The 23,840-nt window shown below is 39.8% G+C and overlaps 1 protein-coding gene across 4 annotated transcripts in view; it reads right to left on the bottom strand.

Annotated features, from left to right (window-relative positions):
* rptor (regulatory associated protein of MTOR, complex 1) overlaps positions 1-23,840 on the bottom strand; it is a 256,587-nt gene that overhangs the window by 87,088 nt on the left and 145,659 nt on the right. For all 4 annotated transcript variants that reach the window (XM_042484972.2, XM_088075352.1, XM_088075351.1 and 1 more), the window contains exons 10-12: positions 18,928-19,072; positions 6,109-6,184; positions 760-861 (exon numbers count right to left, since the gene is read on the bottom strand). In XM_042484972.2, the coding sequence (XP_042340906.1) occupies positions 760-861; positions 6,109-6,184; positions 18,928-19,072 (323 nt within the window). The remainder of the gene's footprint in view (positions 1-759; positions 862-6,108; positions 6,185-18,927; positions 19,073-23,840) is intronic.

Raw genomic sequence — 23,840 nt, 5'->3', positions numbered from 1 at the left:
AACCCTTTAAATGCCAGGTTTTTGTCATTATGCCATGATAATTTTAGATGACATGACTTGAACCCATTCTGAGCGGGACTCAAAGAGAGAGTTCTGTCTGTGTTGGAGAGGGCTGATGGCGATGTAATGGAATGTGTTTTGGAAGTTCCCAGCATCCAACTGGATACATGGGTCCTGGATTATACTGCACCAGCTGTAGGGTTTTGCTGTGGTTGAACATGGTCTCCAATCACTTAAATTTATAAACAATGTTAACTGTTTTTGGATTCTTATTCATTACATAAGAAGAAGTAAGAAGTTTTCTTTATGAATGCAAAAAAAACAGGGTGAGTAATATGAATGATCATTTTGTAAGTGAAGTATTCCTTTAATGCTGTATGTAATATGTGTAATTTGATACAAACATTTTATGAACATAAAACTTTATCAGACAACAATTTCAATGATTTTCTCTAATGTTCACTGTTCATAATTCTTTTTTTAAAGATCCCTCTCTATCAAAATGATGACTGCTGCTTTTCTTTGATGCTCTTATTTTTTTTCTGCAATTTGCCCACTGGGGACCAATAAAGGCATTGATTTTTTTCACTTTTTTTCTTTATACGCTTTGGTAAACCCAAATGTATTTACATGTCAATGAAGCAAACTATGATTGAAAAAGAGATTATCAAAAGATAGAAAGAGGCAAGAGGTGTGTGTGTGTGTGTGTGTGTGTGTGTGTGTGTGTGTGTGTGTGTGTGTATGTGTGTGCACTTGTACCTGCAGAACAATTGGGAGCTGCTCAGGAGGGTTTCTGTTCTCCACGCCCATCGTCAGCCACACCTGGAACGCCGTCAGCTGCTCCGCAAAGAAAGGACTGTGCTGTGGACAAAAAACACACACAATGTTTAGAATGATTTATAAGAAATTACTGTCTCTTTCTTTCTTTCATTCACACACAGACACGCACGTACACACACACACACACACACACACACACACACACACACACACACACACACACACACACACACACACACACACACACACACACACACACACACACAGAGTAACGATCCAGTCTGCAGTGACTAGCTTATCATTTGATAGCGCCCTGACACAATGAACTAAGAAGTGACACTGCACTGCAGTAACAACATAAATCCTGATCTATCATGATCACCTTCTCCCTCTCTCTCTCTCTCTCTCTGCTGCCATGGCACTTTGCCTGATTGATTGGTTGCTGGCCGCAGAGTTTTTGATCACGCCGAGTGTTAATATTGCAGCGGGAATTACGACAGCGTGGTGCAGACTGCTGATGGATGTAGAGAAGGGAAATATCAACACTTCGCGGCTGGATGGCCAAATTAATTTGTGCATAATCAAAGCTTAATAACTCGGTACACACACTCACCAACAGATGAGAAAAAAAAGCGCTGTGTGGGTGTTATAGGCCGAGATTAGAGACTGAGTTCCTGTATTTACAAGGCCTAAAATAGTAGATATCATTCTGACTCTGTAATGTTTCACTAAGCCTACTTTCAGTTTATGATATATAAAGTTATAATGGAATCTTTACTGAAAATAAACTGTGTGCTTTACTGATTTGATCAATACTCAATTTTAATAGAACACATAGAAAGAAATCTGATACCCCTCAAGGTATGAATGCATGATGGAAAACTAGTTATTATTATAATATCCCAGATATTGCATCACATTCTTATGATATAATACATTTAGTTCACATAATCTGAACTGGATAAGCATCAGAAAAGTAATAGATATATCGGCCAATTTAAATGACTGAGTTTTAGTAAGGTGTAATCTGCAATCAGGTACAAAACCATTTTCTAACTAACATGACTGCCTACAGCAGGCAAAAAGAGCTATTTATGACTTTTGTTAATTTAATTTAGAAATAGCTTTTAATAGCTTGTAAAGCCTTCTTCAAGGAACTTGTTTTTTTTTTAAACTAAAATAATGCAGAGAAGGTGAAGGTGATTATTTCAGCCCAGAGTAATGTCTTTTCTCAGGCTGCATACAGACCCACGAAACTCCACCACTAAAGTGAATCAGACAGCCTGAAAGACAACACCCAGGGCAAAAATAGCACAATCATCACAACATGCTGCTGCTTCCTAAGCTTATTAGGCCTCATTCACCCAAATCTTCCCAATTTTTTTTTCTTGAATTTCTTCTTGAGAAAGGTCCTATGAAAAATCTACATCAGATTCACAATGTGTTTTTAAGCCGTTAACATCTGGATCAGCATCAGGTTTTTTGTGCAGCATTCAGATGCCTTTTATTAGATTTTAAACCCCTGACATCTTAGAAAACCGGTTTGATTTATTTAAAAAAATGATGAGCAATTTGGCAATTTGAACTGCAAAAAAAACACAAAAAACTAAAAAGTGAAAAGGAAATGATCTGAAAATTAGTTGAGGGGATTATTATGTATTATCAAAAAAACAAGTGGAAAATGTCCAGAAATGTATATATATACTTTTCTATTATGTTGCAGAAAAAAAGAAAAATAAATCTTGAAATCATTTCCTTTTTTTTCCTTTTTGTTTGTTTGTCTTTAACCTTTTACTTCTTTTGTGTGTACTTTTTGTCAGGTAATTTTCTTGTAACAATTGTTTTGCTAATTCTTTGGCCCATTTCTTGTAAACATTTTTTTTTTTAAGAAATCGGCGCAATTTGCTCAGGTTTCAAAGGGTTAAACTATAGAATTGCTTACACCTATGTTCTTATAATGATGAATCCTTGTGTTAAATAAAAGCATGTGCCAGTTGATCCTAATAAGCACAGATAAACAACATGCTCTAAGCATGCTATGACAAGGCAGGGGGCTACAGGGCTGTGAAAAGAAAAGTCAAAAGAATTATGTCAAGAATGGCCAAAAAACTCTAAAGAGGGAGGAGCCCTGGGCTACATATTAAAAAAACACCCTAACTTTTGCAGAAAGTGAGCTGCCACATTTAATAACATCAGTACTGCATATGAAACAACACAAAATATGATGCATGTACGGCTCACTCAGTGAATGCTGTACCCAGAGAAGGGCTTGCAACGTATGCTGTAAAATAAAAAAGTAACGTTAAAAAAAAAAAAAAAAAAACATTGCCAAAAACAAAGAACAGATAGAGCTGTACCACGCCGACTCTGCTTTGCTCAATGGCTGTCACCTTGTCGACGAGAGACAGTTGACAAAGGTGGGATCCAAGGAGGTGTCAATCAAAACGTCCACACAGTCTGCAGATATGCTGTTCTTCTCAAAATGAGCTGTTTTTAACTTTTTAACTTTAATAGTTGGGAACATTTATTTTCAATCAAATTTTTTGTAGATACTTAATGAGACGCTCAGCTTTGATATAAGCCAAGTTTAGAGAGGCTTTAAGGACAGTTGGTGAATGAGGCCTTTTGCTCTTGGTACACGATCATAGTTGACAACAAATCAGAGAATGACGATGGCTTTGCTGGACAGTCAGAGAACATTTTGGGAGGAAAATCTTAAAACTAACGTGACGGGGACAAAAACGGGATTTTGCTATCTACTTGATAATAGATACAACGACATATTTTCTGATCTAAAGGGTGAAAGGAAACGGACTGAGTGGTTTTTTCTGCTGATGGTGAGGACCGTGAGCTCCGAAAGCAATAACAGAGGGAGAATAAAAAAATCTATAAAATAAACATAATATAAAAAATCTACTATGCACTATATTTTTTCTACAGCTCTAAATTCAGTTGTGACACAGACCAAGAAAATGAGGCACATCAAAGACGGATTAAAGGCTCCTGAAAGCGGGAGCGAGACCGAGAGGGAAGATTTCCTTTAGTAGTCCTCAGAGGCTCAATTACGGTGCTGGTAAGTGTTTTTCGGCCGAAGTGCAGGAGAGAGGAGAGGAGGATCGAGAATGGAAAACTGCTCCTTGGGGAGCGATGGAGAAGATGCCCAACACCGAGGGGCCAGGTGGAGGAGAGTCTCTGATAAAAGCTGCTCTGGTCTCACTTTGAGAGTTTTTGGATTAGTTTGCATCACAGAGCACATGTTGCTGATCTCTGCTCTGTCCAGCAGTTGGTGTCTGCTCAAAAATGTCTTGACCCAGATATGTGAAGTCATCATCGGCTTAATAAGCTTCTTGCAGTGTGTTTCCATTACTCTCAGCATCTCCATTACAATCCCCCGCCATGCCAGGAAATATAACAACAAACTGTCTCCAAGTGCAGGGCCAGTGCTTTCAGAAATGCTTTTATTTGACATTCACACTTGAATTATTGGACCTGACGTTTTATTGTGTTCTCCACTGGGACTGTGTGTGTGTGAGTGTGTATTTGGGAGATTAATAGAGCTGCTGTAGATTCTCATGGAGCAGAAGTTGCGGTACAAACAAGAACAGTTGATGTTTAAGCATCAGTGGTGGACTGATCGGAGATAAGAGCCATACATCACTGCGAGGTGACCAGTAACCAGTAACAGAGCATCTTTACACCTATAAGTGAAGCTGAAAATGTCCCACATACAGGCCCACCGTCAAGGGGGGGCAGCTAAGGGTACAGATGACCCTGGCCTAAGGGTCTATGATTAACCACTGCATGGGACCAAGTATAACAATGTATTTACTGATGTATCATTCAGTACGGTCACATGATGTTAGAAAGAAGTGGTATTATTGTGTTAGTCCCACTATAACTGGACTTTAAAATTACATGGAAACATGTTAGTCAGACTTAAATTGGACTAACACACCCAGATAATGCGACTAGAAGTTGAGCTATTCCATCATGTAAAGACCTCAGTCAGACTGTAGATGCACGCGCTCCTGGTCACTGTGCTGGCCTCCCTCTGTGCTTACAGATTGGGACTGTTCGTTTTTTATGAGTGGGGAAGGGGTGCTGCAAAATGGGCCAGGCATTTAAAAAGAATGTAAGCACTGAGGAGAGACTTGTGTTTTTAATTTCGGCTTAGGTGAGGGACATACAACTTTAAAATGGTAGTATTATATATTTATTTGTAATAAGGTTGGGGGTGGAAACAAGGAGAAAAGTGGTTGTTTTTTAAAGTTTTTTTTCTTTTTCTCTTTCTCTTACCTCTGTTCTCGCCAACCTTTTTGTTCATCCATTTATTCATTTATCTAATCACTTATTTTTCTACTTAGCTTATTTCCCCTATACATTTCTCTCCTTAGGCTTTACACTTCCCCCACCCAGTTATTTTCCAAACCATTTACCATTCACAGACACAGACACAGACACAGACACACACACACAGCCTTTTAACACCCTCAACATCATGTGACAGTATGCCCGAGGTTGATGCTTGTTTCTGTCTTGTCCTGTCTTTGCCGTGCTAAGTGTATACACATAATGTCATGTCTCCCACATAATGTTGTTTTCGTCATGTCCTCACTTGTTCTCAAATGCACTGCATCACTAAATAAAAAAGATATATATACACACACACACAGAGAAACACACACACACACACACACACACACACACACACATATATGTATTAAAAAAGTCACACCCCAACCACCCCCCTCCTCTGATAAATAAAGAACAGTCCCACAACACAGGCACAGTTGCTAAGTGATGTCCAGGTGTGGACAGAGGGAGGACGGAGCAGCAACAAAGAGCACGCACAAAACGCCTGGTCCAGTTAAAAGTCCAACTGAGGTGTTTATATGACGAAATAGCTCGGCTTCAAATCGAATTATCTGGGTGTGAGTCCCATGTATGAGTTTACATGTATTATTTAAATCCAGTTTTAAGTGGGACTAACAACAATAATTGCACTTTTTCTAACATCATGTAAACGTACTGACTGTTTTAGTTCTGCACACAATTTGACCAATATTTGATGAAATGATTCACTTTATTTACCCATGATTTGGTCTCATTTTACCTTAAAATAATATCCTCGGCCAGTGTTTGATTTACTTTCCTCTACTGATTCATTAAAGGACATTTTTCCGGCCCAGGACACACGTGACATCCTCTGCTTTTAAAAATGTGTCCCCCTGGCTCAAAATTCCTGATGGCTGGCCTGCTCTCTCTCTCTCTCTCTCTCTCTCTCTCTCTCTCACACACACACACACACACGCACACACACACACTTACTCTGAAGGCGGTGCCCTCCTCGATGATGGTAGGCAGCTGAGAGAGACAGATGTCCACGGCCAGGTCCCACGCTTGCCTGCAGAGACACGGAGAATGACCACATTAATTATTCACCCGAAAAACATTCACATTTGTTGCAATTCAAAACTCATTATGACCTGCAGCAACACAAACAAATGCGCCTCAGCACTGAGACCCTCGGTCACGGCTTTCCTTTTCCCCCGCTCCTCCAATATATCTCAGTCTCCTCGCCTCACATTGTCTCCCTCGCCTCTTCCCCGTGCGCGCACATACGCACGCACGCTCTCTCTCTCACTCACACACTCTCTCTCTCACTCACTCACTCACTCACTCACTCACTCACTCACACACACACACACACACACACACACACACACACACACACACACACACACACACACACACACACACACACACACACCTCTTAGATTCTAGATTCTCAGCCTAAGGTCCTGCGGAGGGCAGCAAGGAGCTTTAATCCCTTTCTAAACACCAGCGTTCTCTCATGGTCATCATATCTAATTCATAGGGTTACGTAACTCACATCTATCGCAGCGTCTCTAGTCTGTCTGTCTGTCTCGCTTTCCTTCCACTTTCCCCCGCTCCTTTTTCTCGCAGCAAATTGAGCTTGGGGCCTCGGCGGGGCTTTTTCCTCTCAGTTAGCGTGAGTTAGGGGTTGAGTCATGTTCCCAGCAGATGTGCTGCGATGTAATGTGATGCTGAATGAGTGACACAGAGTTCATTCTGTCTCAGACTCGTTTGGCTGCTCAGACAGCTTTTACCGCGAGCTGGGAGCGTAAAATGGAGCTGCGCTGTGGTCAACAGCATGGGGTTAAAGGGAGTTTTGATTTTTCATAGTGAGGTTGTATGAGGTATTTATTCAAATGCAGAAGATGCACACCTGCAGTTTGGAGAAGCAGGCTGAAGTCCGACATGACAGCTAAGTAATGTAGTGCTGCTGATAGCTAAATCTACATCAGCTTGAATTTCCGCTATAAATATAACATTTTCCCTGCTTTACCATAATGTGAGACAATGATTTAAAAAAGCCTCAAACAGGTAGTTAGTTTGGGTTATTGTGTGACAGTTTTGGCATCTTAAAACAGCTGGTTCAGGTTCATCTGAGTCACAGGACTTATGAATGAATATTAATTTCAAACTTGTAAAAAAAAATAAAAAAAAAAAACAAAGTAGACAGATATTCCCCAAATCTCTGGAACACACTGCCTGTAAATATTTGCTATTTTTTAAAAAAAAAATTTTTTAAAACTAAAAACGCATCAGTTTAGCATTTAACTCGCTCTGACCTCACGGCTTTGCATTTTGCTTCTCCAATCGCACAGCTGCACCTCCTTAAAATCTCATATTTTCCTTAATTTTATGCATTTTATACCCCCTTTTAGCTCTATCTTACTTTTACTAGTAATATCAAGTGGGTTTTATCCATGCGAAAATGCATTCTATCTATTCTGTTGTGATCTTATTTTATTTTTACTTGTGGGTTTTATTATGTTTTTATGTCTTCTATGTCTCTTCATGTGAAGCACTCGTGCAAGTCATTTCTTTGTTATAAGAACGTTGGCCTGCATCACTTGTATGAAAGGTGCTATACAAATAAAGTTTATTATTATTATTACTATTGTTATTATTATTAAGCAAAACAAAACAATCAAAAGCAAACAAGCCTAATGGCCAAGTGGAACAAACAAAAACAAAACCTAAACATCAATCTCAATAAAGAACTTATCAACCCACTTAAACTTCACTTAAACGTATCATATTTTTGCGAAGGAGCAGGAAAAGGTACACACTTATTTAGTCCTAACCCTACATATACATTCACATTCTATATAAACGACTTCCCAAATTTTATAAACAGCTCACTATGATTTGGACAACTATCCCAGTTTATATACAATCTAATACAACTATCTTGTGGTTGTATGAGGCACGCACACACGAGGGAAGCTGCACTTACAGTTTACATCCACATCTGTGAAAACATGGATGCTTCCCCCAGCAGCACAGAAGATCTCTACAATCAGCACCGTTTCCCTTAAGGCCTTCTTCAGATATTGCCTTCACGAGAATGAGATGGATGCTAAGTCACATTGACCTTTCACCTATGACCTCCAAAATCCAAGCAGTTCGTCCTTGAGTCCAAGTGGGTGTTTATGTCAAAGAAAGTCCTTCAAGGCTGGTGAACATGCTCAGTCATCCAGATGGCGGTAATTTTAAGCGTGATATCATAGGGCAGATAGACTTGCATGACTTTCTTGGAGACCTTTCACCTCTTATCTGAAAGGCTTTTTTCAGGTCACATGTCAGCTCTGAGTTTCGGAGCTTCAGCTCCAAGTTGTACAACTCTGAAACTCACATGCTCACATGTGACCTCAACCACCCTGTAAGGTTTCACACCCTCACAGCGTTTGAAGCCTGCCGGTCTATAGAAGCCTGCAGAGAGGTGAAACGTCCTCAAGAAACTCAAGCAAGTTCAGTTGCCTATGAAGTGGCACTTGAAATTCCCCCATGGCGTTCTCGAGATGTCGTATTTACGGGAATGGGATGGACGGACGGACGGACGGAAATGTCTCAAGCCACGACTGTCATCTTCTTGGAGGCATAATAACACTAACTAACTGGCCCCTCCACAGCAGTACACTGCCTAGTTTCTGTGTCGGACTCCAGCCTGCTTCTCCAAACTGGGAGCATACCAGCTGACATCTACTATATGTATTACACCAACTATGGACAGCACGCCATACAACCCCACTTAAAAAAACCCAAACGGAACAATCCCTTTAAAGGTCAAATTGATCTCCATTCTGTCCTGCAAACACAGAGTGCAGCATACAGCTGTGAAAGAATTGCTGTCTAATTGGAAAACTAAACTATAAGTCCACTCCATCAACCACTTTTAAACTGTTCTTAAAGTCAACAAACAGGCCATTTATTCCAGCATTCATGTCAGCTGCTACTAATTCAGCCGTTTATAAATTCAGCTGCAGCAGCAGGCACAACATTTAGCCTCCCAGAAAAAATGTCAACTGTGCAAAACAGATATTACTGCATTATTAAGAACAGGTTTGCTGCCATATGAAGGCTCCACTTTATAGAAATGAGATCAGGGAAAAGCTGAGATGGATGGCGTGTGTATCCAACGGAACTGAAGCAAGAACTCTATTTGTATGTCTGTCATATGTGTTAACATTCCACTCAAACACATGGCACTGCTATATATGATATTGCTGAAGTATTTTAAAACTATAAAACATGAAAGAATTGGCACTTCTGGATGCAGAGATGAGTGCAGTTTTATGGGGTTTTTTTGTTCCATTTAACTTATTTGCTGAGCGTCTGCTACAGTGTTTGTTTACAGCATGGCTTTAAAATGACTAAAACACCAATTTACTCCAGTCCAAGTGGTGGTTGTTAATGAGGGGAAGTTATTTACAGACTGGAACCAGTAACCCTTTTTGCAAGTTCAGTGTGTGGGAAAACAAAATTTCACACACAAGGGTACGACCGATCAGCGAAAGTTTCACAGTGTCAGGTTCAAATGTCTCAGCTGTTGTCCGTGACGGTGCCCACAACCTCATCCTCATATTATCTGGGCTGACCGCTGCTATGCAATCATCTCCACTTCAGTGGAAACCTCATCCTCTCTGCATCACACTTAACTTCATTTTTTCAGAATGTCACCCACTCAGAGCTTTATACGTGATGAAGTGGCAGCGCTGCTGAATGCACTATTAACTCGCACGACTGCTGATTGTGTGCAGTTTAAAAAAAAATAAAAAATTGCCGGTTTAATGCTGTTTTACTCATCTGTATGAGATTAATTGATTATATAAAAGGGTTGTAGGACTTAATGGGTCAAACAATATACTAAAACATTTTCTGTTATTTTTGCTCATATCCTGGATTTGTTCTTATTTTGTTAGTACCCATTGATTTTTGGGATTCACTAATTTTCTTATTTTTGCTTTTCTCTTAGGTAAGAGAAAATTGTACGAGTGGTCAAGATAGAGAAAAACTCCACAAATTGTTGTCAAACACAAGGAAAAGTAAGTTTTATATTTGAGGAGGATTTAACAATGGATGAATATCATTTAATCAGTGTAGTTGAGGTTCAGAGTAATTACAATGACTGGATTATTACATTTCAGGGTTGATGAGATACTACTTGGTGCAATAATCCCAGTTACTGTAATTTCAGTTACTGTGCTTCCGTCCACTGACCAGTGGTGTAATGTAACTAAGTATATTTACTCAAATGCTGTACTTAAGTACACATCTGAGGAATTTATGTTACTTGTGTATTTTAATTTAATGCCACTTTCCACTTCTACTTCACTACACTTCAGAGGGAATTATTATACTTTGTACTCCTCTTTATTATTAGATAACTACTTCACAAATTAAGATTTTTTCACACAGACCAAAGATATCAAAATACACAAGTGCACCTAAAACAATTAGTTGATAATTTAGAGAATTAACTGTCAATTTTTTCTTTCATGATGTCATTTTTCATGCAAAAAACATTTCATGGTTCCAGCTTCTCTTATATATTGTGTGTATGAGGACGTGCTGCTTTTTCTTTTGATTATTTCAATTATTTAGATTTTTTTTACATTTATTAAAACCTCTGTGCATGTGTACTTTTACTTTTTATACTTATATATTTATATAAGTTTATTTAACAGTAGGCCTACATCAGTTTCTCTACAGCAGAAAACCTGCCCTTATATAGTGTTTGAGTGGCGTTACTTGTGCTAACAGGTGACATATGATCAGTGGGATTCATCATTGAGCTCACTTGGTCAGAGCAGATTTGAATGGTTAAAGCGTTTGGTGCATCTGGGGTTGACTTCTTTTATATTTTCTCTTAACTGAAATTTTAGAGAATGTTGCTGCATGAGGCCAAATGTTACTCCATTCTTTTGGTTTCATTTATTATCTGTTTGATCAACTTTGACCTGTTTGTTTGCTTGTTTTTTAAATATGCTATAAGGTTCATCTTTCTCTCTCACACACACACACACAAACACACACACACACACACACACACACACAAAAGAAGAGATATAACAGCTGAGGGTAGTGCTGACTGTTGAGAATGAGCTCATCTTTTCTTATTTTGTACTTTTGTAGATTTAAAGGTCATCTTGAGGTATCCACAGATAGAAGAAAGCACTGAAATAATTAAATCTCACAAGAAGCTTTTACATTTTCCCGTAATTATCTCCAGGTGAAAGACAACAGAGGATGATGTGTTTGGCTGTGTGTGTTTGTGAATGTGTGCTGTGTGTGTTTTTGAGAGTGTGTACTGTGTGTGTGTGTGAGCGCACGTCATCAACAAAATCATGCAGGGAATGCATAGAACATCTGGGTTCTTCACACGATGATGAAAATCACTTATTCTCAGAGACTGACACTGTGAAGGAGATATCTGTAAAACAGTGGGTAGATTGTTTTTCCCACAACCCTAAAAAATGACTTAATATCAGGATTTGAGCCATTCGGCCTGATTACTACTACTTGTCTACTTTTGGTTTAGTGTTCCACTAAGTTTAATGGAAATAGAATGATTTCATCATGCGGCTCTTTTAGACTTTCCAAATGTTATTGCCCCGAATGGATTACATCTTGATAGTGAAATTAGTCTCTTCGAGGAGATTTTGATGCTCATAAAGTTTTTCTTTTTTTTTTTTTGAATTGAAACCACACCCATATTCACCAAAATGCACACCTATCATTTTTAAAAGGCAAATAAACTTTGGTCCTAATGTCCTAAACAACAAAGGCAAGATGATACAAATAAAGGTGACTCACATGCTTTCCTTCAACAAGGAAGTATATTGTAAACATATTTTCAGGTTTCATAACTCAAAGAACTGGAATCAGAAAGTGTAGAAATGTCAGCAGCATATATCCATTCCCACTGGTGTTTATGTAATCCAACAGTGAGGAAACAGTGCAGTCTAATCAGCAAAGACATGCTCACAGGGAGGAGGCTGCCGCACCGTTTCAGATGACAGCATTAACTCGGATGATTCCTGCCAATACGAATGAGTAACTCATCACCAAAAGCTTTCCGTGTGTGTGTGTGTGTGTGTGTGTGCATGGTGTGTGAGATGAGGGGATGGCCGACAACAGAGTGTAGGGGACCAGTTGGCGGCTGACTAAGCTCTTTTTTCTGTTGCCTGCTCAGAGTGTTGCAGCGACGCTCACTCACAAAGACACACATATAAAAGGAACGCGAACGCGCGCACACACACACACACACGCACACACACTCTTTAACTGCCCACAGGGGAGTAATCAGCCTTGGGTTTATCTGCTCTCCCCTATTCTGCTCCATTTGAATAACAATTGCTGTTTGTGTTCGGGCACCAACATCGATCAACCAGCCCCCAAATTGCTTAATACTCCCTCTCCATTGCCCCCACCACCACCCCCCCGCCCCATCTCTGCTGATCCAAACTTTTATTTTTCTACTCGCCTTTTATCCCTGGCACTTCCATTTTTTATCGTTCTCTCAGTCTTCCTTCCTCCGCTCTTAAAACACCCTCTCTGTCGTTATCCTGTCCTCCTTAATACTGCATGTGTTGCTGTGAAACAAAGTGCAACTCCCAATTTCTTTGGCGGTAAACACTGCAATATACCCACAATCTAAAATAATGGGTGCGAGCGAGAAAGAAAGACTATTGCTTGCTCAAGGAGCAAGGAGCAGTGTTCTTTATAACAAGTGATGCCAGGGTGTTACACAACAAGTCGCTCCTCTAGGCAACAGAGTGAGAGAGTGTTTTTTCTTCTTTTTTTTGTAACACAAGCCAGATAATGAGTGGGAGAGATGGAGGGAGGCATTTATAGAAGACCAAGATGGGAACAATAGATAGTGGGAGAAGTGTTTGTGTAACTAAAGGGAGATAGATGATGGGATAATGTTTCTCACACAGTGTGGAGGAGCATGTAGAGTCAATGGCTTCTAAGCACCTCTTTGTGTTTGTACACAAAATCTCCTAATGAGAATATATGGAGGTCAAATCAGGAAGATGGTGGGGATTGTAAAACACTTGTGTCTCTAGCTGTGTAGGTAAAAGGGACAACATTCCAGTTCAGACAAAGAACTCTGGACAAGACAAAAGCATTGTAGGGTGTTCACTGGCCCACCTGAGCTTGACCAAAGCCAGCTGATGATGCCTCCTGACACTCAGCTTGTCAACTCATCAGTAGCTGGTTTTAGAACGTAGGGTCTGTTACCATTTTTAAGAGTCAATCAGCTTGTAGCGCAGTCAGCTGGTCACATCAACAAAAAACTAGCCAGGTTTTCATTACAGATTTGCACAAAACTTAAGCAATATGTTCAAAATGCCAATTAAACACAATTTTGAGATGATGAGCCACTGAATGTTCTGTGACTTCTCCTCTGGTGATAACATTCCAAGAAACATGGTGATGGATATTCAAACATTAGCAGCTTTATTTCTATAAAGCTATAAACCACACTAGCCATCATTATTTCCAATCCAAGGCCACATAGGCGTGTTGTGCGAGCAATAATTTGAAGGCAAGCCCCTTATACGTGGGAGTGACCACGTATAAGGGATTTCTGGGAGCTGATAGTCCACGATTTCACAGAGGAATTGTGGATTCAGAACTTCCAGATGATCTGTTCAACTTTTGAAGAGTTATGTGACACAATAACACCTCTTATAGCTCCTGCTGCATCATGAGGGAGCCAGTTCATACTGACAAGCACATAGACATAGCATCATGTGACCTAGAAAAGCCAAAAAAATGTTTCCTTGCAGTTTTGTGAAATATGTCTTTTCTGAATCACCTGAAATAAAAAAGTCTTTGGTTTGAACTATGCTTTAAATTCTTAGATTTGTGTTGGTTAATACTGATAAAAAGACACCCGTTTTAAAGGTGCACTTTGTAAGATCTGGACATAATTTTAGTTTAACCAATTAAAAAAATGAACTGACTCTATCAACAGAGTTTGAAGAAGTCAAACCTTTGAATTTATGTCGAAAGCCTCATTCCTGTCACCTGCTAACATCTGGCTTTTAATGCAATGGGACTGCGTACCATCAGCATTCACACTTGGGTCAAATGACTCTGCAGTAGGCACGGGTTTTTATCGCCTTCGATCGGCATTGATAGGAACTCAACATTCAGATGAACGGGGTAATTTCAGCACCCTAACGGACGAGGTATGATGACGCGCCGTCACTATTTGCTGTCCGTTTCCTCTTAAGCAGCGCTTAAAACTCAGATCCAAACACATCTACAGCAAGTTTAAAAGGAGGACTCAATAAGTATGACATTAATAATGAGAAGAAGCCCCTGAAAAGTTTTCAAAGACCTCTGTTCCTGTCTGCTCTTTACCTGTTCTCCTGCCTGTCCGTGACGTCGCAAGAACACACAAGACAACGTGCACAGACATATGCATATAGCCGGAGCACAGAGTCAATAGATACAGTGTTGGGGTGCCTGGTGGCTCAGTGGATAGAGCGGCACCTCATGTACAGAGGCTGTATCTTCACCACAGCGGCCGTGGATTTGAGTCCGGCCTCGGTCCTTTGCTACATGCCTCCCTCTCTCTCTCTACCCCTTTCACACTCACACTGTCCTGTCAATTAGAGGCAATAAAAGCCCCAAAAAATAATCTTTAAAAAAAAAAAATAGATACAAGTATTTATAACTGATGACTGTAATTACAATTACGTCATTTAAAGCGAGAAATACTGCCCTCCCATATAGTTGGACTGGCTGGCTGTTAATTACAAAAAGGTCCTTTAAGACTGGTTTAGATTTATTGAGCGTGGTAACACTGCTTATAACCAAAATCTGCCACGTCTAACACAGCCTGAGACGTCCGACATGTTCTTCACTAGCCCCCAGAGAACAGGTGTTATCTTGTAGCTTTCAGTCAAAGAGGACGTATCGGGCTGCAGGTTGTGTGTGTGTGTGTGTGTATTTCTGTGTATGTATGGGTGGTTGAAGCAATAGCCGTGCCCTTTCCTCATATGCAACTTGTTTTGTGTCAGTCTGCATGGCATTCAGGTTGGCTGAGGGTGCTGTCAGCGAACATATCCGTCTCTGGTATGAAGCACAGAGCAATACATACAACAACACCGGCAACCGTCAACGTACAGAAACAACCTGAGAAACGACACCACTGAAATGATACTGCATACTGGTGTATGTGTATGCAGAAGCAAAACACCTACATATTTTGGCTCGCACTTCCTCAACAGCATTTATTTTGAGTTGTGAAAGTAATCAAAGCATTTCACTTAGTTGTCTTGTTTTGTGTGAAAAAAAGTGGCCTGAACTATGGGAAACAGATGTTGCTTAATATAACTTGTTTATGTAAATAACTGATGGACCAGCAGCATCCTGCATCCAGCAGCATCCACTATGATGCCGGACCAGCATCATCATAGTCAGACCTCATATGCTCCACATGTGAGGTCTGACTATGATGCTGCTGGCAGTAATATTGCTTATTTAAATGCAGCAAAGGCAATCCTATGGACATGATATAACACCATAAAATATGTGAAATTTCTATAACATGTTACCTGCCAAGGGACTAAGGATATAAATTAGCAGTTTTTCTTTCATGAACACAGGAAGAAGGCCCTGAGCAACATCAGAGTAAATGACCCAAAAATAGCAAAAATTTAGTAAAAAAGCAAAAGAAATGTTCCTGGAAATTACAAAAAAGAAAAAAAGGCAAACATGATTTGTAAAAAGTGCTTAAAACACATAATAATTCTGAAACATAATTTAAAATATGTACTGATAATACTGATAATTATAAGTATAGTTTTTTCCAATATTTCTTTCTTTTTTCCCTTGACATTTCCCTAGCTTTTTGTTTTTTTTTTAAATATTTTTTAATAATTTTCTACATCTACTAATTTATTGCAATTTTTGGAACATTTCTTACCAAGGTGCTCATTGCCTATTTTCAATGAATTTGTTTAGGGTTAAAAGGTTTAAATATTGTGAAAGACTGAATGCAGCACAACCAAAGTGATGTTGCTCCGGGTTTCAATGGATACCAATATATCAATGGATATATATGTATATATATATATATATATATATATATATCACTGTATCACTAGCAAAAGTGAAAGTAAAAACCATCACTCTGCTTTTGGAATGAGCTTTGTCCATTTTGTTCACTATGTTTTTTAGTGAACCAAAGCTGAGTCCATGATTTTTGTAGCTTCCTTTGGGATGCATGCTGCTAAGAGCTGGTTGCTAACTTTTTATTAAGTTCTGACTTCACCTGCGTGCTGTGAGGACTTCTGGACCACAGCAAAATAAGAGGAAAATAAGAAAATCCAGGCAGAGTCTCTGCAGACAACTACACTGCCACACACTGAGAGTGGGTCATAAGTCATGATTGAGAGGGATAACTTTTATATCAGTCTATACATTTTTTTAGGATACCTTTAACAACCTGTGCATAAACAAAGCAGGCGTCCTGAGTTTGTTTCTGATACCATTATCTTTTAGTTAGCACATTCCAATGTGAATCCAAAAGTCTTCCTCCAATTCATTCTCACATTATTTTCAACCACAGCTGTGCCTCCATCAGGTATACTCTGACAATGTGGCAAACACACACTTGTTTGTTTTATTACTGAGAGTTTGTTGAGAAGATAACTATCAATGTTTCTATCTGTTAAATCAAGAGAAAAACTGATCCAAGATGTTTAACTTCACTTAGCCTCAGCTGGAAACAGGGAGGAGCTAGCCTCTGAGGAAAAAGGAAAACAATATGTGTCAACTCATGAAAATGGTCTTTTTTGTCATGTAGTAATTTGTTCACCTACAAGCTAGCCACCCAAACACCTCAACTGGGTTTTGTTGAGAGTCAGGAAAGTGTGTGAAGCTGGCAGCCTCTCGACTGTGAGGAGAGACACTTAGGTGCAGTCACCACTCCAAGCTGTTGTTCCTCTATAATCAACTCCAACGGGTAGGCTAGCTCCTTGTTAAACCAGCACCATGTTTTCTACCTCTACCTTTGATATATCCACAGGGTGCAATGTGTACGGTAGAAGATACAGCAGAACAACTTTGGAGTTGTTAGAATGCACTTCTGATGAAACAAGCTAGCCGTTAGCCCCTGCTTTCAGCCTGTGTGTTAAGTCAAGTTCAACAGTTTTTGCTTCAAAACCTGTTTCATCTGCTTTTGCAACTGTCCACAGTAACAAGAACGTAGAATAGCCATCTTACAGATGTACACCTCTGAGAACCATTCAAGTTGAAGTTACTGTTTACATCCATGTTTGTGAAAACATAGATGCTTCAATTGACAGCACAGAAGATCTCTACAATCAGCACAGTTTACAGATTACAGTCACCAGTTCAGTGTCAGTTGTGACAATGGGTAACTGCCAGAAAGGTGTTTTTGCCAAACATTATGACGTTGAAGTGAAGTTGACCTTTGACTTTTTGGATATAAAATGTCATCACTTCATCATTAGACATTTGTGTGAAATTTTGTCATTTTTAGTTTATCAGTTCTTGAGTTATAAACAAAAACATGTTTTGTGAAGTTCCTGTGACCTTGACCTTTAACCACTAAATTGTAATCAGTTCGTTCTTGAGTCCAAGTGGCTGTTTGTGTGAAATTTGAGGAAACTTCTTCAAGGCCTTTGTTCACGAGAATGAGACGGACGCAGGGCCAAAGTGACGTTGACTCAGTTCATGCTTGAGTTCAAGTTAACATTTGTGCCAAAATTGATAAAATTCTCTTAAGGTGTGCTTGAGATATCACACTGACAAGAATTCAACAGACGAGCTTACAGTGACCTTGACCTTTGACACAGCAGTTCATCATCCTTGACTCAAAGTGTGACAACTTTGCACCAAATATTGTGCCAAATTTGAGGAAATTCCCTCAAGGTGTTCCCGAGATAATATGTTCACAATGAGACGGATGCAAGAACACGGTGACCTTGACCTTTGACCACCAAAATATAATCAGTTCATCAATGAGTCAAAGTGTACATTTGTGCCAAATCTGAATAAAAAATTCCTGAATAAGCTTTTGAGATATTGCGTTCACGTGATTGAGATCACTTGAATGACCTTGACCTTTATGACCACCAAAATGAAATCAATTCATAGATAAGTCCAAGCCGACATTTGTGCCAAATTTGAAAAAATTCACTCTAGGCATTCTTGAGACATTATGTTCATGTGAATGGGACAGAAAAGCTCAACACATATTTCCTCCAACCATGTCTATCGCCAGTGCAGAGCAATACAAATACTAAACAAAACTGAATGGTCACATCACCACAAAGTATATTGTTACAAGCTGTTTTTAACAGTGAAAGCTGATTTAAAAAGGAGTTTTCATTCAATAAACAAGGCCATAACTTTGGGCAAAGAAACCCTGAGGCATTTTTGTTATTTTTGCACAACTGACTGAGTTGAAAGCACTGCATAATCTCTCAATGGCAGTTTTAGAGGCATTAAATCAACATAACACAAATAACACAGCACTATCTCTCTTGTCTCATCAAAGAATGCATGTTCCAAAGTCTGTTCATCCGTTAAATTCACAGTGTATGAACAAACAGCAAAGCCTTATGGATAATAATTATAATACATTTTATTTATAAGCGCCTTTCTCAACACTCAAGGATGACTTCTTCCTCTCACCTTCTGCTCTACAAAACTATGGACATCTGTGTCAGTGTGTGCATGACATCAGCCCTGTGCACTGTGTGTGTGTGTGTGTGTGTGTCTTACCACATAGCGTGCATGTATGTAGGGGGCAGACGGGGACTGCTGACCGGCGTGCAGTTGTACGACCTCATTATCCGCTCTGCTAACAGAAAATTTCGAAACAAGCTGGCCACAAGCAGGTCCTGGCGAAACAACTTCTGGAACAAATCTGAAGACAGAAAAATAATGGACAGGATTACAACTGTGTTAATTTCACTGACAAAAACTATGACGACAACAAATCATCAACAGTGACCGCACATGCAATTATTGTCTAATGCTGAACATTATCAGCAACTGGCTGTAAACTCCAGTAAATAGTCTGCACCAGCATGCAAAATACTGACATCAGAGCAGCATCAGCTGGTGGTGCAGGTTGTGAGCTGTAGTTTAGCAGTCAATACCCAGATAGCAATTTCTGGTTCTAAAAACGTTCTCAGAACGGTACCATGCAAGCACTGAATGTTTCAGTAACGTTTTCAGCGGCAAGATTTCATTTAGTTCCCTGAAGATTCTTCTTAAAGTTTGGGCAACATTCTCTATAAACATCCCCAAATTATTATTTTTTTCTTGATATATCATATCCCATTCCATTTCCATCTAAAAAGAAAAAGGTCTGTAATCTCAGTCCACAATAACATTTTCAGAATGTTGCTTTTAAAACGTTCTTTCTTTGTTCTCATGGTACATTGTGGGAACGTTTTATAAAAAAGCACACTCTATGATTTGTCTCCTCTCAACATCATCAAAACATCCTCAGAATGTTGCAGTTATAGCATTATGTCTCAGTCAGCATTTAACTTCACAGGAACATTCCTTGAACATTATTACAACTTGTAGGTAACATTGGCAAATGTTGTGGAAACATTGCTGGGTTAGCAGCCATGTGTGTTTGACTGTGGATGATGGAGCTGTTGAATGGATTTGTGGAGTCTGTTGGTTGCAGTGGTGGCTGTTAGACTAAACTAAGCTACAGCGGAGTGAACAGACGCCACTTTTCACATCTGATCCCCACAGGATCCACTCAGGTCCGGACTGTCTAGAGAAGATTGATGGTTTTACCGCTGTTGTAGGAGGCTAAGTTATCTGTTGGTGTAGCTGTGCTGGATGCAAACAGTCTGAACTCGGAGCAGTTTTCTCTGACAGCTGAAAGTTTAATCTAATGACCAACTACGTGAGAGGACCTGGATTTAAAACCCTTTAAATGAACCCCTTAAACCAACCTGCTAACCCTAGCTAAACAAGATTTTCAAAAATGTTACTGCAAAAGTGCAACCAATCAACTCCAAATGGCCTGAAACTTGCTCCCAAACACTTTCTGCAGGAACAAGCCCATTCATTTAGAATCAGAAAACTTTTTCACCTTAAAACTCCCTAACCAAGCTCGTAGGAATTTGGGAGACAGTGGCATCTGCTCTAATTCAGGGGTATTAAACACACCAGTCCTGGTCCCATCTCTCTACGCCCTTCAGTTGCTGAGATACACATATATTCAGAGATTAAAACTGAAATAACCCTGGAACAGAAGGGTCATATGGACATTACTCTACCCCCATTGGAAAGCCCACCTGGAGATAGGGAGGGAGACACAAGTTTCAAGTCTCCGCCACCTTCCTAACCAGAGTAATGTTTGCTGGCCCTTTTCAGCCAACCTAACCCTAACTCTTACACACCCCCGTAACCTAACCAAACCCCTTAACCCAACCCATTTCACCTCTAGACTAATGTGTTTCAGATTTAAAAAGAACTCAGGCTGAAATAAAGTTAGTTCTATACTTCTTACCAGTGAGATCAATAAGTCAGAGTTTATAATGAAACTGCCAATGAACCCTACAAATCCCAGTTGGCTCAAATTAGTGGGGTAATTAGGGGTAAGTATTGCCACACCTGCCCGGTGCCTCTCATCAGTGGCAACTCCAGAGTGGAAGAGAGTCCAACCCCTCTCGAGAAGACTGGTTCCAGAGCCCAAGCTATGTGTCAAGGTGAGGCCGACTATATCTAGTCGCAACTTCTCAACCTCATGCACGGGCTCAGGCTCCTTCTTCACAAGAGAGGTGACGTTCCACGTCCCTAGAGCTAGCTTCTGCAGCCGAGGATCGGACCGTCAAGGTCCCCGCCTCTGGCTGCAGCCCAACTCACATCGCTCTTCAGGCTGTGCCCGGCCAGGCCCCATGGGTAAAGGCCCGGCCAACAGATGCTTACCATCGAGCCCCACTGCTATCGGCCTGGCTACAGGGAGGGGGGGCCCGGTGACCTGAGTCCGGGCGAGGGAAACTTTAGACCATTTATGTCTTTCATCATACGGGGTCTGGGTCTTGGATTATTTGTAGTTGTAGAAAAAAAATTACATCTGAATGAAATTTCAACACAACCTGTCAAATTATTCTAATGTCTGATACCTGAATTTGTCGAACTGGGTTAGTTTACAAAGAAACAAAGAACATCTTGTTAGGCAACCAAAACTAGACTATAACTATGTATAAAAAATGTAAAATCTGAGGAAAACCTTGAAGCATTTTTGTCTCAAGACTAAGACCAAATCTAAAACAGCAGCAAAAATCAACACTGGATTACTAGAGAGGAACATGTGGAGTTGAGTGAGTGAATGAAAACCAAAACTGGGTGAAAAAAGGAAGTCTATTTACAGCAAAGTGGCCACTTTGTGGAAAAACAGTGTGTGTGTGTGCTTACAGGATATCGAGGACAGTGGTTTGCAGATTAAATCGGCGGGTCGCAGTCACATTCTCATCAGCTCATTAATGTATTCACTAATTCACTTTAACGGGGCCAAGCCAATCCCCTGCCAATCTCTGGCTTATGACTGTGATTCCCCTGTTTGTGTGAGGGAGGGAAGAGGTGTGTGTGTGTGTGTGTGTCGGAGATATTATATGAGAGACAGTGTCTGAAAACTTATTTTCCTGCTGTTAGTGTTCCACTGTTTAAATGTTGGAGTGTTTGTGCAGCTGTGTGTGTGTGTGTGTGTGTGTGTGTGTGTGTAAGGGTACACAGTGTGTGTGTGTGTGTGTGTGTGTGGATTAAGTGTGTAGCACCTTCATTACAGGGAGACTCTCTGATGTGGGCTGCTTCATTAACAGCTGAGCCCCAGGGGTTTAAAAGGCTTTGGCAGCCATCAGCATTGTCACATTTCTATTCTAGCTGGGAAAGTTTGTCTCAGGGGAGTCTGCTTGTGAGTGTGTATGTGTGAGTTTGTGTGTGTGTGAGAGTGTGTATGTGAGCTGCATACAAGAGACAGGTGAGCAGTGCCAAATATGCTGCATGCAAAATATAAATGCATGTCAAAAAGTAAGGGTTTGTGAGTATGTCCAACTGTGTAAGCTGAGCCTGTAGGCAATAGTAAGTGGCAGTGTGTGTGTGTGTGTGTGTGTGTGTGTGTGTGTGTGTGAGTATGAATGTGTTGTCATCATACAGATTTGCTTCTGTGTGTGTGTGTGTGTGTGTGTAAATACTTGCTGTGACGGTCGCCAAATTACGGTTAAAATGATATCCCCAGTTACTGCACTCCACTCTCTAAACACAATTAATCTCCATTTGAGGAGCCAACCTGCACTGACTGCACTCCTGGCATTTTATATCAACATCTTCACTATTTTCAACCACTGGGGAGTTTCCCAAAGTTTTAGTATTGCTGATGCTTCACTGCTGTTTTTTATTAGGTGTCCCAGTTTGGGCTCCCAGTGAGCTGAAACATGCGGCTCTTTTCATTTTTCATCATTGGCTAGACATGCTGAAGTAAAGATTGTTTTTTAACAGTTTCAAAACTGCGCCGTTACTTTAGAAGTGTGTCTTTCCATCACCTTTAACACCAGTACTTGTTTTCATAGTTTTGGCCCAGTTTCTTTTACTTATGATAGTATTGTACTCACCAAAGTTAATGTCACATCTGAGAGCACAACGATATTGCTATAAACTAAGTCCCAAAAGTGAAGTCACCTGCATTTCTCTGCATAGAGTTTACAATGATTTACCATACATATTAATCATATATCACTCATTATAACTTTTGAAGCAATGGGCTGCTGATTAACCCTTTGAAAACCTAGACTGAAATCACTTTTCTTCTACTGCATTTAGATGCCTTTCACAAGTATATAAACCCATGAACCCCGAGCAAACTGATTAGAGTTCTCTCAAAAACATGGGAAAAGGGGCGTCTAGTAGCTCGGGTGGTAGAGCAGGAATCCCATGTACACAGGCTGCGTCCTCGCCTTGGCGGCCGTGGGATCAATTTCGGCCTCGGCCTTAGCTGCATGTCGTCACCTCATTCTCTTCTTCTCTCTCCTCTCCCTTTCACACTAATATCTGTTCAGTCAAATAAAGGCTAAAAGCCTATAATCTTTTAAAAAAAGAGAAAAAGGGCAGAGAGCAACCTGGAAAGAAATGCCCCTCAAATTTCAAGAAATTAGTAGTTTTAGAAATGTTCTTTTTTTTAAGAGGCTAAGGAAAAAGTTGAGACAGCTATATATTTATAATGATCATAAACATATATTATTAGTTAGTTTACCAAATTATTATAACTTTTAAGCACTTTTTAGGCAATTTCCTTTTATCATTTGAGAAGTGTAAAGAAACAGTTTAAGTGAAGAAGGAGTGAGGTTGAAACAAACTTGTTATATGTGTTTTAGAGAGACAAGACCAGGGTTAAAACCTAGTATATGGCTGGTATACTTTTCCTGATATTGGAACTAACTAATTTAAACTTTTTATAGGATTTGATTTACTTACAATCATTACATATACTTACATTTCTTTAAAACCGATATCTTGAACATTAATCTAAATAAAAAACATTACAACTGCATTTACTTACAGTATCTTTGCAGAAATTAATGAAATGCTGAGATAGGCCTACTATTAATTTTATTTTATATATTTTTAAAAGTTCCTTAAAATTAGCCCTTAAAATGAAGAAGGCCTCA

The sequence above is a fragment of the Plectropomus leopardus genome, chromosome 3 (genome assembly GCF_026936395.1).
Source record: "Plectropomus leopardus strain MGB_pleo_1.0 chromosome 3, ASM2693639v1, whole genome shotgun sequence".
Taxonomy (NCBI): Eukaryota; Metazoa; Chordata; class Actinopteri; order Perciformes; family Serranidae; genus Plectropomus; species Plectropomus leopardus.
Note: the sequence above shows the minus strand (reverse complement) of the source record. Positions and strands in the feature narration are given on the sequence as shown.